This window comes from Ptychodera flava, chromosome 21 (genome assembly GCF_041260155.1).
Source record: "Ptychodera flava strain L36383 chromosome 21, AS_Pfla_20210202, whole genome shotgun sequence".
Classification (NCBI taxonomy): domain Eukaryota; kingdom Metazoa; phylum Hemichordata; class Enteropneusta; family Ptychoderidae; genus Ptychodera; species Ptychodera flava.
Window position 1 is genome coordinate 17,537,512 of NC_091948.1, and position 15,381 is coordinate 17,552,892.

The 15,381-nt window shown below is 38.3% G+C and overlaps 1 protein-coding gene across 4 annotated transcripts in view; it reads left to right on the plus strand.

Moving 5' to 3' along the window:
* The window catches only part of LOC139121592 (arg8-vasotocin receptor-like), a 170,866-nt gene that overhangs the window by 149,167 nt on the left and 6,318 nt on the right, over positions 1 to 15,381 (plus strand). For all 4 annotated transcript variants that reach the window (XM_070686629.1, XM_070686627.1, XM_070686631.1 and 1 more), the window contains one exon: positions 14,895 to 15,058. In XM_070686629.1, the coding sequence (XP_070542730.1) occupies positions 15,036 to 15,058 (23 nt within the window). In that variant the 5' untranslated portion in view covers positions 14,895 to 15,035. The remainder of the gene's footprint in view (positions 1 to 14,894; positions 15,059 to 15,381) is intronic.

Below are 15,381 nucleotides of genomic sequence, written 5' to 3' on the forward strand. Positions count from 1 at the left end.
TACAGCAGGTTATACAAACTGACGAATATTCAATTTGAATGTTAAAATGGTTGTAGACTTCATGACACTACTGACACTGGAAATGCATTCAACATTTGAATTTACAGTTGAGAAATACCTAAAAAAACAACATTTTCCGACGTTGAAATATTTCAGGGCTAAAAGCAAAACAAGAAATCATTCTTGATATTAAAACAAATGCAAAACCAACTGGAACGTTCCAATGCCTGCTCAGAGGATCAACCAAAACCAACCTTTAAGGGACCCATCAAAGCAAAATTCTTAGATACTCGCCTACATGCAATACCCAATCGATTTCAAGAAAAAATGTAGCATTCTTCACAAGCAAATTAATAGACAGAGAATGCACGGCAACATAAACCAAACAGAAACCATACTCAAAACCGTAAATAGAAAAAAAAAACAAACAAACATTCACAACATAAAATGACTTGATCTTCACAACAACATTTAGGCTCAACACATATCAAAACGAAGGATAAAAAAGAAAGCCCGTCAAAATATTTGGAAGAACTTGATAAGTGGGAAGCAATAAAAACCCTTTTGCCGAAACAACCAACAAGAGCCTACAATAAACAACAAGTGTATAAATTAAAGCAGCGGCATTGAGGGTTAAATGAATCCAAACAAATGCCAAGGCCGTATCTGTGATGAATTATCTGAAAATTAGGTAAAACGTCACCACATGGAACCTTCATACAAAATGTCAAAGCAATAGGACGAGTAGATTCTAAGAAGAAGATTTTTGACCGTTTTTCTTGCAAAAATGGCGAAATTGCCAAAAAGAGTCGTGCATAGATCAGCACAATTCAATACGTCTTGAAGGAATTATCTCCAGAAACCTGTATACCAAATTTCAAAACAAACCATCTCGCAATTTTAGAAAACATATTTTTTTGAAAAACGACATATTTCCCCAAAATATAGACCTAAATACGAATATTTCATCAAGATTTCATCAAATACGGCCAAGTTTTTTGAAAATTAGGTTTTTTTTACAAAATTATTAAATTTTGTTACAAATAGGGTTGATTGTTACAAATAGGGTTGACACGTCAACCCTATTTGTAACAATCAACCCAATTTGTAACAAAAGTTAACCCCATATAGGTTTAGTATGATTTCGGTCAGAAAACAAGATTTTTAACATTTTCGACCGAAATTGGGGAAAATTGCCCCGAAACAAATCTATCTGCACAACTCGATTATATCTTACGAGTAGGCCTCTTATACTAGGCAACCTGCACAACGAAAGTTAATCTAACGAGCATTTTCGGAAAAAATGAGTTTCGACAAGGAAAAAATAAAAATTGCCAAAAACATACTAATATGTACATTTCATCAAGATTTCATCAAATACGGCCAAGTTTTGTAGAAAATTAGGTTTTGTTTCAAGTTGGTTAAATTTTGTTACAAATAGGGTTGATTGTTACAAATAGGGTTGACACGTCAACCCTATTTGTAACAATCAACCCAATTTGTAACAAAAGTTAACCCAATATAGGTTTAGTATGATTTCGGTCGGAAAACAAGATTTTTAACATTTTTGACCGAAAATGGTGAAAATTGCCCCGAAACAAACCTATCTGCACAACTCGATTATATCTTACGAGTAGGCCTCTTATACTAGGCAACCTGCACAACGAAAGTTAATCTAACGGGCATTTTCGGAAAAATGAGTTTCGACAAGGAAAAAATAAAAATTGCCAAAAACATACTAATATGTACATTTCATCAAGATTTCATCAAATACGGCCAAGTTTGTAGAAAATTAGGTTTAGTTTCAAATTGGTTAACTTTTGTTACAAATAGGGTTGATTGTTACAATAGGGTTGACACGTCAACCCTATTTGTAACAATTAACCCAATTTGTAACAAAAGTTAACCCCATATAGGTTTAGTATGATTTCGGTCAGAAAACAAGATTTTTAACATTTTTGACCGAAAATGGTGAAAATTGCCCCGAAACAAACCTTTGGCATGTATCTGCACGACTTGATTATATCTTACGAGTAGGGCTCTTATCCCTAGGAGCCTGCACAACGAAATTTAATCTCACGAGCATTTTCGGAAAAATGAGTTTCAACAAGGAAAACAAAGAAAATTGCCCCCGAACATACTAATATGTATATTTCATCAAGATTTCATCAAATACGGCCAAGTTTCTTTGAAATTTAGGTTTTGTTACAAATAGGGTTGATTGTTACAAATAGGGTTGACACGTCACCCCTATTTGTAACAATCAACCCAATTTGTAACAAAAGTTAACCCAATATAGGTTTAGTATGATTTCGGTCAGAAAATAAGATTTTTAACATTTTGACCGAAATTGGAGAAAATTGCCCCGTAACAAACCTATCTGCACAACTCGATTATATCTTACGAGTAGGCCTCTTATACTAGGCAACCTGCACAACAAAAGTTAATCGAACGGCATTTTCAGCAAAAATGAGTTTTGACAAGGAAAACAAAGAAAATTGCCCCAAACATACTAATATGTACATTTCATCAAGATTTCATAAAATACGGCCAAGTTTTGTAGAACATTAGGTTTTGCTTCAAGTTGGTTAAATTTTGTTACAAATAGGGTTGATTGTTACAAATAGGGTTGACACGTCAACCCTATTTGTAACAATCTACCCAATTTGTAACAAAAGTTAACCCAATATAGGTTTAGTATGATTTCGGTCAGAAAACAAGATTTTTAACATTTTGACCGAAAATGGTGCAAATCGCCCTAAAACAAACCTTTGGCATGTATCTGCACGACTTGATTATATCTTACGAGTAGGGCTCTTATCCCTAGGAACCTGCACAACGAAATTTAATCTCACGAGCATTTTCGGAAAAATGAGTTTCAACAAGGAAACAAAGAAAATTGCCCCCGAACATACTAATATATATATTTTATCAAGATTTCATCAAACACGGCCAAGTTTCTTTGAAATTTAGGTTTTGTTACAAATAGGGTTGATTGTTACAAATAGGGTTGACACATGTCACCCCTATTTGTAACAATCAACCCAATTTGTAACAAAAGCAGTTTCGGAAAAATGGGTTTTGACAAGGAAAAAAAAAAGAAAATTGCCCTCAAACATACAAATATGCATATTTTATTAATATTTCAACATATACGGCAAAGTTTTTTTGAAAATTAAATTTTGTTACAAATAGGGTTGATTGTTACAAATAGGGTTGACACATGTCACCCCTATTTGTAACAATCAACCCAATTTGTAACAAAAGCAGTTTCGGAAAAATGGGTTTTGACAAGAAAAAAAAACAAAATTGCCCTCAAACATACAAATATGCATATTTTATTAATATTTCAACATATACGGCAAAGTTTTTTTGAAAATTAAATTTTGTTACAAATAGGGTTGATTGTTACAAATAGGGGTAATACACATGCCACCATTGATTTTGATGTGCTTTAATGTACTCACTGCAAGTTCAAATATGTTGTGAAAAATTCATTGGACGATTGTCCATTGCCAATCAGCCTCTATTGTTATCGATGACTTCTTCAAGGAATGCAATATAGTCCTATTGCTCCTTTGCCAGGACTCAATCCTGTCACCCCTTGTGCCCGGACAAACGGTCATCGTTTCAAAGCTGCAGACGACACTCCGCTCAAAGTCACGTGATCGGGTACTATTTCTCGAACAAAGTTCCTACGGGCACTAGTTCCGGAAATTAATACCCTCTGACGTCATATCTTCGGGCTAGTTCGCTGTATTAGAATTTCGAAGGAACTATGCTTACTATAGTCTAATACACTACACCCAAAGTCCCTGTCGTAATTCGTCAATTTACAGTCACGAGGAATGCGCCATTTTGGCGCTTATATATGCGAAGAGCCAGTTACAGCGAACAGTTTTGGAAAATGTTAACCGAGCGACAAGCAGTTCTCACAACTTTGAAAACGCGTTTGACGCATGCATAGAGGGCGACGTTATTTGCGATGTTGACGAGCGCTAGCAGTGTATTTTCTCGATTTTTCAGTGAGCTTCTCTGATGAAGTGCACCACTTGCAGTGACAGATTTATGGATACCAGTTTTGACTAAGCTTTTGTGTACTCTATAAAGGTTATACATAAACTTTTAGTACACCGACTGGTATGCCTCTGCATTTCCTCATGTCCGGCTCAAAATCAAGGAAAAAAATCTGTTTTATTACTTTTCAGCTTGACCCACACTCTCAATAAACACCGACTGCAAAAGAACAGCTGACCTACATGTATAGGCTGAGACAGTCATAATTGCCACGGAAGCCAGCAAGATATTGGTATGCGAATGGCAAGCCCTGTCTTCACCTGGCAGTCAAAATGAAACTTCCGTTGAGTTTTACTTTGCGATGGTAACTTGATATGTTCCCCGATTACAGCCTGCCTTGCGTAAGGGTGCGTCGTCGTAAACGTTAAACTGTTTGTTCATCTGGAAGATATGAGAAAATGGCTCGGCGAAACCCAAAACAGGGTGACGTATCGTCTGTCAAAATTGAATAAGGCGTGCAAGACTGGGTTTCAAGATTACACACTGTAGGCGTGATAGAATTCCAGACTTTGTGTATTATCACCCAAGACGACTAGAACAGTCTCTGTGGCAGTTGTCTGGGTTAACACACTGTCATCTAGTTCGGAGTTCCACTGATCATTCTATACTTCTCATGATAATTTTTCCTTTGAACCACAATTGCCATGTGATGAATAGATCATTTTGCTCGTGTGCCAACACTATGGAACCTGTCGATACTCGTAATATAGCGTAATGGGACAGGTACCGCGTTGAAAAGTCGGTCTCGCGATTATATCTCAGTCAGAGCGAATATCCAGCGCAGTAAACTTCTTGAAATTGTGTTGCGAATTGCGTACTTGGCATGTTATGAAACAGAAAAATAATCAAACGGATAATCTAGGACTTATCGTCCGAGGCCACCTGATATCAGTTTTACTGATGACAGTGATTTGTGACCTAGAAGTGCACTTAATTTGATTATGTGACCTAAATGTAATGCCCATTATCTGAAGAAACTTAACAAACGCCTTGCAAAGTTGCAATATAACCCATTAATGCAAAATAGCTAGACTCAGTGGAAACTGATTCCCCGTTTTTCTTTTACATGTTAAATCTCTGTTGATCCACAAATTCATGCCTGTCTTTGATGGTTTGCTATTTTGAAGTCATTGTTGTAAGCTTTGTCGATTAAATTAATTAATTACGAGTATTCAATCCTTTCATACAAATCCGAAATTGTCAAAGTGTTCCTATTGTATAATATCATACGTAATCGACCATGACATACCAAAGTGTGTTCCTTGTTTTTAGGAGTTCAAATAAACTTTTATAATTCAATCCTATTTCATATGTCTTGTTGTGGGTTCCGGATTAGTTCATTCAAAGTTATTTCACTTAGCCATCACTTGTCATGGACCCCTAGGACATAAACCCGGATTGCTTCAACCATACTTTCGTGATGGTGCACGCAATATGTTATGGTATTCTCACGACAACGTGTTTTGTTATCGCAAAATGAAACGAAAACCACAACAAGATGTGACAAACCTAATCTAACCGAGGCCGTAAATTAGCTTATTTCAACTGCTTGTAATTCTCTCCATGATAAATTAGACAAGACCATTTCATCGTTTCAATTGTAAAAGAGCATTCATATTCCTCGACAGTTGAACATAACTTACAATATAAGAATAAAGTACAGAGCATATCCCTTTGTGTATTTCAATCGTGACTTATGACTGTCTAGGGTTTTCAATCTCATTTATCGACTAATTTCCATCTCAGATAATCCTGTTGTTTTTGTTTGACAACATTTCAGCCCGTATTAACTTGTCCTAAATTTAATAGTCTTAAAAGCCTTGTGCATAATAATTCTGACTTGGGTATCATATATTTAATCTGCTCATAAATTTGCGTGTGCCATTTGGCCGACGGTGCAGACTGACTTGTGAGGATACTTGCTCCATCATATATAACAACGTAAACCTGTCATAGCGCAAATCTTTGGTACTCATCATTCACTACATTGTACACAACACGTTTTTAAAGTGTTTTACCCCATTGGAAGAAGTTACTGAAAATCGTGATATAATGTAAATTAATGTAGTCGAGTGTATTCTTATAATTGTGCACAACTGCGTTTATTTACTGATTTTTTCAGTTGAAAGAAGTTGCTTTAAATCACGAAAACATATGAATTAATCTAGTCTAGTATATTCTACTTATCCTTCATGACGGGAAACTGATAAACCCTTCCCGTTCATTTGATTTTAATAACATAATGCAAATTGCCCTGAAAGAAACAGAAATTATTTTAATTTCTGTGTAATCGAAGAAAAACGTTAGCCATATGTTACTGAGTACAATTAAGTGATTTAACTCATTCATTTTTAACAAATTCTTATTGTTTTCCATGTAGCGATACAGGGACAGTCAATCATCAATTATTAAAATCACTCGGTAATCAGTGGGACCAACAGATGATCATTCAAATGTCCTGCAATCTCGATAAACCACCTGAGCGACGGCTATACCACAAGATTTTGACCAGTTCACAACATGTATGCGCGAGTGATAGTTCATGAGTCAACTGGTCATAACCGAGAAGTATACCCGTTGCTGAAGAGGTTTTTGCCATTATATCATAACAGTTCATTGAAATTCTGGCGAGAACGTCAAAAGATGAATCTTTCTCAAGCAGAGAGCTCGCTCGTTTTCCAACTGTGCTGTATCGCGAATATGGTTATTTTCATGTCTTTGCGCCATCGATATACTGGTACAGGCATGACATAATGACAAATATATACACATTAGAAATATACAAATTAGAAAAGCGTCTATAGAACAGCGGGCACAGTGATAGCGTTGGCACTAGCAGGTTTAAAAAGAAATGCGTCTTATAAATCTGCCAAAACCATAATTTCTGATACCTAGCATGCCTCTGTGTAACATTAAAGTAATAGTTGGTGAAACAGGAAAGGTTGACACAAGGACTCTGGTGGTTTGTTTGTTTGACATTCTTATCTCGTTATATTGCATCTGCTATACTTTGTGGTTGATTCACCGTAAAGTCTGCCGGCTTGTTAGAGTCACATTGTTTAACCGACTTCAGCAAATTGAACGGAACATGTTCAAATAGAATTATCTTGTGTTTTCGTGGCCTTGGTAGTGATTAGAAATTGTTGTTGTTCATCCATTGATAGTATCATGGAGCGAGGAAAGCAAACGTAACTTTAGAAGTGCATCCGATAGCAGATCACGATCTCTACGGGAATGGATGGTAAATCTTAGCACATATTATCCTGCAAATTAGAGTCCTCAGGTTGTTTGAAGTACCAACGGAAATAGATTAAATTGAACCTCAATACACTCCCTGCTGCATCCAAGGCCACTTACACGACCTTTTCGAGGGCATTTCCCTTACTCATGACCCCATCTCGAATCACGGGTTTTCTTTACATTAACTTTGATTTAATACCCCTCCTGTCCATCAGAGTCTGCGTAAAGATTTGCACAACCCAATTACCCAGCATTCCGATCTTAATTGTATCACGTGATCCTGGTATTCGGTACACTGGCGCAGATGTACCCTTGGGGCTTTTCGTCTTGCCGCTCTCCTAGAGGAGACAGCACCGCTCAATCTATCGGCAAAAGGATGTCCGCGAGTAAAACGTCTCACTAACATAAGACCCAGTGGAGAAGGAAAATGTAACCTTTCGAACATCCATCGGCAGTGCAACATGAAACATTTCCCCCTGGTTCAAGCAATTACAGTCGTACGTTAAAGGTGTCATCGTTGCAGAAAATAGGTGGGCGTATGGCTCATAATCGTATATAGAGGAACTATAAAAAAGTGGTTTAAATAGTTTGTCAATTGCCCCTTAGTATCACTCACAAACATTTGACCGCATAAGTTTTCAAGACTGTCAGATAGTCTTGCAGATGTTTACCTGCTTTTGATGTTGAGGCATTGATACGCTTAAAATAGCAGCGTACTATGTTTACAAAGCACTTTTCATGTTGAACTATAATTTGTAATGCTAGGCATTATTAAAATACTTGTGCATTTTTTGTGATAAAATCTACATTGATTTTAAACCAACTATCTGATTTTAAGATCCAAAAAGCCTTAATCTTCACTACACATTTTACTCTTGCCTGCATTGTACTTGTTCCATCAAGTTTGCGAAGTACAATTATGGGGAAAGTTCTGAAAATGTAATATTGCACGTCTTGAAGGGATGAGGTTGTGATGTAGTTTTTAATCAAATGACGAAAGATGTGAGACTAGCTATTGACGTTAAGCTTTACAGTTTGTGAGACTCTTCTTAAAGTCGCTGTTCGCGAACCCTGGGATTGCCTTTGTTCTAGTCTGTAAGAGGATTATGGAGGTGAGATAGCCTTTTGTTTTCCATTGAAATGTAATCTGTTGGTAAATTTTCTGATGAGACAATCTGGTACCAAACACATGCCTTTAACGGACGATGGAATTACAAGCCAAATTCAGGATTGCTTTACTAGTACTTTGCCGTCTGGTGAAGTTGGAATTTTCGGTGATTATGAAGATGATGATGATGATGATGATGATGATGATGATGATGATGATGATGATGATGATGATGATGATGGTGGTGCTGGTGGTAGTGGTGCTGGTGGTGGTGACGATGTTATTGATGCTGCTATTGTTACTGCTGATGATGATAAATCCCTGTATAATAGTGCAAGGCTAATTATGAGTGAATCTGTACAGTAACTGTTGCATATTATTCAAATGAATTTACTGAGTTCCAAAAGAAAAAGCAAGTTCTTTGAGGAAAATGTCCATGAATTATCTATCGGAGAAATTGATATTCATGTATCGTATTCATAAAGCTCTCCTTGGTTTTAGATCCGTAAAATAAGCAATATTCATTGCTTATTCCCGGATTCAGTTTGCAAAATGTCCCGTGGGCAAAAAATGGCGTTGACGTGATATAGTAGCCCCGCTCGTAAAGCATTGTTCTTAGCATAACGGTAGCCGTATTAAGTTATTCATGTAGAGTAAGACCTTTAACAGTTACGGTGTGGTGTGATTCATTTTTGCCAATAATTGCCTTTCTATCGACTGGAAAACTGAAGGGCGTTACTGCGTCATTTGAACGCATGAAGACAGCTGTCTGTCTGTCGACAGGGTCACATTAAGACTAGACGAGGTGTTACTGGGTTGCCATGCACCCAATCAAGATGACACCTCGGCAAAACCTCAAAAATTGAACGGCATTATTACACAAACATATCCCGTTTGACCTTCGCACGCACTGAAATTAAAGAAACAATTTCTCCGCCGTGTTTGCATTAACCTATTTTACGCAGATTACTTTCCGAGCAAATGCGCTTAACATTCTTTTGAAGGCAGGAGATTCTATTCTAAACCTTGGTCGTTCTGAAACCTTGCTTGAATTAAAATGAAGTTCGCCTTTATGCCCGATACGTAACCTGCAAAGCGCTGAGAGATTCATATCGAGCTAGTTAGCACACTTATTTCAGTCTTCAAATGCGCCACTTTATTGAATAACGTGAACGTTTTCCAATATGGCCCCAAAACCCCGGCTCACGCGCCGCGAAGCATTTAGGCATCCACGTCTTTCAATATCCCCGATTCCTAGTCAATTTGTGGCGATTTAGTGTACAAGGGAGGGAGATGGATGGAGAATTCGAAAGACTGTATCCATGGTAGCGAGAGACAAACGCGAAGCAGCTAGAATCGCGATGCCGTCTGGGAGTTGAGTCAGAGTACTAAAAGACATCGGTGCAGGAAAGTGCACTTTAGTTCAGGAACGCCGCAGAGGAAGGGCGCATCCGTTATTTCCATAAAGCCACTTTTAAATGTTGTACAATGATTTCGACCACCGCTTGTCACAGAACTTTTGCTATAGGTGTGTCTTTAAGGTAGGTTTAAGACTTTACTTAGACACTCTGAAACGATAAGAAGCTTGTTTGATATTCAGAAGAGCCTTTGGTGTTGCCGACTTTCACAGATACCGTACTATAAGTGTTATTGTAACTTACATAGTGGTTCTTCAGACTACACAAACGTAGTTAGAGCTGGTTTTTCAGTTCTGCAGTAACTCTCACCTAAGCTTTATATGACATTCAAGAATGTAATCAAAGCATTTTCACCCGTGAAGTCACTAACACCAATGTAGCTGCATCTGTGCAATTATCTAATGTGGCCTGTGGACAGGTTATCATGGGAATATGGCTCTGACACTTATTGGGCCTGTATAGAATTAGAAGCGTAGGCCAGTATTCACATATGCCCCGGGGCCAACTGGGTCGCTAAGTTTTGGTGTTCCCTTAACAGATAGAATCCAGCAAGAATCGTAGATTTATCAAGTCCAGTTCCTGACATAGTATTACGTGTGCTTCACAGTTTTCTTCGAGTTCCGTGCATAAGCGAAATTCCATATTTTCGTACAAGATGGTTTAAATTATCACAGTAGAATGCTACAAATGCCTTGTAAGACATTTCGTCTAAGTTCGGGAAGATCAAATGACCCTTGTCATTAAAATCTCGGAGATCATACACGAAGTAATGAAGGCAAGTGCATGGGTCGACCTTTGGAGTGAAAACGTAATCCTTTCTGGAGAAAAGAGGGTCTTACATGGCGAGAGAGAGAGAGAGAGAGAGAGAGAGAGAGAGAGAGAGAGAGAGAGAAGAGAGAGAGAGAGAGAGAGAGAGAGAGAGAGAGAGAGAGAGAGAGAGAGACAGACAGAGAGAGAGAGACAGAGAGAGAGAGAGACAGAGACAGAGACGGACAGACAAAGACAGACAGACACAGATAGACCAACACAGACAGACAGACAGACATACAGACAGACAGGCGGGTGATCTCGATTACATTTCTGAAAAGAATGTTTTTTTTTCTGATATGAGCAAGGGACATATCAGAGATAAAACGTCAGGTCGGCTTTGATATGTTTTCTTCGTCGTTATTGTTATTTTCATCTTCTGTATACTTAGTCTGCATCTATTGAAATGATTGAGGTGCAACATATTTTAAAAAATATTCATTATATACAATATTCTGTGAATTTTCAAAGGATCCCGTCTCTGCTCCATTTGAGGGATACGTGAGGAGCCTTTCATTGCTTCAGACTACAGCTGGGAGTGTATTTTACAAAACATGGTGAATACTACGTTTATGTTAGAAACATATCCGCAATAAGAAGCGAGAATCCTTTCGACATCTTTATGGGAGTGAAGAACAACATTTGAAAATATATCGCCAAATTAACATGTTACAAATGAACAAATTATGAGGTGGGGGGGCCTAGAGTGTAGACTTTATGGATGTTTTTTTCCTAAATAATTCTTAGTCTACTTTCGGACGCTTAATGGACGAGCTGTTGTACTTGGTCAATGTCTGTAACGATTTGAGCTCCAAGACGATATTTTAAATATGTAAATTGACACTTGCTTTTTTTCCAAACGTGGGGAAGAAAGTAGGCAAGTTCATTTATTCGCATTGCGTTTGCTTTCGGGTCGCGTTTATTTCAGCAAAAGTTCAGGTGATTTCGATATCGCCTCCGGACTTTAAAAAAAACCCGTGGGCTGTGAGAACTAACGAGAAGCAACGTGCTTTCACGTTAATTCGATGGTTTGACCCTGCTGGAAGTCACTTTTCATATCAACTGGTAGTTAAATTTGAGTGCATGGAATAGTAATTACAATTGTTCGGCGAAAAGAACATAATTCATTCGTCCTTCAGCAACCGTCGAGACTCTCACGCCTTGTCCTAAGAGTATATTATGCAGACAGCTTATTCTTATGCACCTTGTCAGCTGTGTCTACCTCCCTAAAACTCAAAGTGCAAATACTTTGTTTTTGTTTGTGAGAGTGAAAGTGGAAGACTGAGAGAGTTATCAGATGGTATTCTGTATTGTTATTCATCACAATAATGTTTTGGCTCGAGTGAAATAAGCTATTAAGCTGTGCTATTTGAAATTCCAATCATTCGTACCGATGAAACTTATTTTTTATATATCGTCTTTTAGTATGTTAGGGGGCTTTACCAGCCGCTATTAACAAAAACACGCGCAGTCATTAGGAATTCCACGCGGCCGGGTTATGCAAACAAAAGCAAAACCCATATAAGTGTATATGGAGATTAAACCTCTGGAATTCTACAGTAAGTTTGAGGTGGAAGCCACAGTATTGATTGCAGGTGTCAGGCGAGAACTGGCCAAGTTCAGCTGTGTAAATGTCAGGACATTCGTCTTTTGACGGAAGCTAGGTTGTGAGGGGGAGACTAAATCTAATTTTCGGTTACATGGAAGTTTGATATTGTGGGCTTGGGAACTGGTCAGTTTCTTCGGCCTGGGGCACTGTGAATTTGTTTCGTTGACATCGAAAAAAGTAATGGCTCCCTCGTGAACTAAAGAAAAAAATAACCAAGGTGACACCCCCATGCCAACTTTTGAAAAACAGAGTGACCACCCCCTCCCCCACTCAAAGGTATCAAAAGGGTTGAAATACATTGTCATATTGTACACACTCTGTTTCCGACTCGGCGAAATTTGTGACATGTCAGTTTTAGGCATAGGAATTTCAACATGGCAAAAGTGTAAATACGATATATTGTATCACAGAGAAACATATAGACTATCTATCTTTCTCTATGATTGTATGAATTGTAGATGCGTGTCACACTTTCTGTGCATGGCTATATGTCCGAAACTGCTGCACATAGATTAATGTAAAACCAACACCTTCAGTATATTACCGACAGAAATGCCTAGATTTCAGTTTGTCAACTTCACATACATACAATGTATGTTTTAAGTGTTGCATTATTGTCAATAGATGAATTTGGTCTGGGAACGGGCTATTTTTACAAGCTTAGTACTACATTGCTTTTAACCCTCTCACCATTTCTGTGGCCTTCGAAGAGGAAATAGAGGTGAAAAGGCTAAGAGAGTACAAGAAACTGCATTTGATAGGTTCATAGTTGAGAACTAAAATGTCTTGTCATTTTTAATTTTCTTTTGCAACATATATATGTATGTGACTGTCAGCTGTATCATGAAACATTAGTTCAATGACATGTTGCTTTCTAGGATTCTCATCGTGACAACACTCAAGGACCAGGCTTTTGTATATAAATTGCAGATTTCACCATGATTAGTACACTTTGCCATGCCAAAACACTTTCAATTTGCAAACATCAAGATATCTCTGATCTATTTTTTTCCCGATATATTAAAGTAAGGCGCCCGAAGGACGCGCCGAAACTGTGAATGAATGCCACAATTTTTAGCTGTTATGAAGCATTTTATGCGACTATGTTCCAGTATCGTACAATAGAAACACGCAGAACCCCCCCCCCCCAACATTAAGCATTTCCGAAACATGATAGCCCCCTAGCACCAAAATCAAAAACAGGGTGACTGCCCCCTCCAAAATCCATCGCCCCCAGACAGAAGAAACTGACCAGTTCCTTATCCCGTATTAAACCTGAAGCGTAACTCGTTCGCAGGGTCGGTAAATGAAAAGGGAATGATTTGTTTTACAGTCCGTGAACTCGTTCTACTACGTCTCAGTTCGATAAATGAAGCGCTCTCTAGGCGATTAATTTCCAATTAAGGATGAACAAATTAGAGTGTTTCGCTCGTCAATCAAAATATACTCACAGGCATTGTCACGCAATGAGCTGTGTCACCTAACATCGACTCTTAACGTTGAATCAGGCTCACACATCATTTTGCTACGAACTCTGTTGTATAAGAGTTGCGCAATACCCGTTGGGATTAATAGGAACGTTCAAAACAAAACTGGAAAGTACAAAGCGACACAGCGAGTCTGACTTCGTGGAAATGAACAGCTAGATTGGGTGCAATCGCCCGACTGCCAATGATGTCAGCTTGGCTGATACGAGCTGATTTCTTCGGGGCTTTGGAGATCGGACGTTCAATAGCTTACATTTAATTGCATTTCACTACCCCCTACAAATACAATGGGCAAATTGCATTGCACTTATTAATTGGGTGAAGTGGATGTAACATTCACATTACACATGGGCAGCTAGGAACAAAACACAAGATCTTAGCAAAGATAGTTTTATTACACAAACAATTCGCCCTTAAACGCAGGTTTTAAAAGCAAAACCGAAGATACAGTTCAGAGTCCTTCAGACAGTGCATACGGTTCCATCTGCCTATTAATCCTTCTATGCGTGAATTTCGAGGTTCATTTAACTGAGCAGATTACTATTCGAAAAGCATTGACTGTACAGGGGGAGGTGGTCACGGATAAGTGTGATAGCTTGGACTGGGAATACCTGTGTCTGACAAGTTATCGATTTGGTAGCAAGCAGACTGTAACATCAGTCGACATGCAGGTTTCAATTACCGCACGGATAACGGATTGATTAAGCCCTTCTAGTTAATGCAGCGGCGAACTTTTTAAGTCCTTCCTGCTACATTCCCATCTTCAGATGTTGGTAAAATACACAGCAATCAAATTAAAGCTTCTTTTCCTTATCCAGTTAAGAGCCAAGTTTATGTTTGCTGTAGTAAAGTCTAATTTAGCGAAGGCACTTCTGTTCAGTTTTTGAGCCGTTCATATATCAACGTACGCTCTGATTAAATCTTCGCTTGTAAAACGAACACCTTATTTGCTCATCCGAGCAAGTCATCGGCTGTTGTCTTATTTTAACGACAGTGACCTTTTCCGTGTCGATAAACAAAGCTTAAGCATCTCTTCCTGGCCAATGTTATTTTTACTTTGCGTTATACTTTGACCAATAAATGTCACGGTTATTCCCCCCTGCACGACGGGACTTGGCATTACCTTTGATTTCATTGTCTACCTACAGAATTGTACGCATTGATGACGCCCGATTGTTCCAGCCAATCAACCGTGGATATCAATTGTACAGATTGAAAGGCTCGGTCAGTGTATTACTCAACTGCAGAAACTGTTTCAGAGAAGACATTGGGACATACAATAGACACTGATGAAAAACTATCAACCTGGAGAGTAAGTGTTTACATTGTACAATAAGGGACTTTTGTGTCCTAATAGTTTGTCTCTATCACGTTTTTGTGCCGCTATGTAATTTAGGTGTGTCGTGGTTGAGGGACGATTTACCCGTCGTTTTAGCTCCCGTGTTCATACACGGGAGCTCACACAGGAGCTGTCATTCCGATTTCTAGGTGTTTTTGTCTGTCTGTCTGTCTATCTCCGTCCACGATATCTGAGGAATGGTAAATCGTATTTGAATCAAACTTGGACATTCATAATTCACACTTTATGATAGTATACAGTCATCTATTGATGTGTGATGTAATAAGTTTTGACCA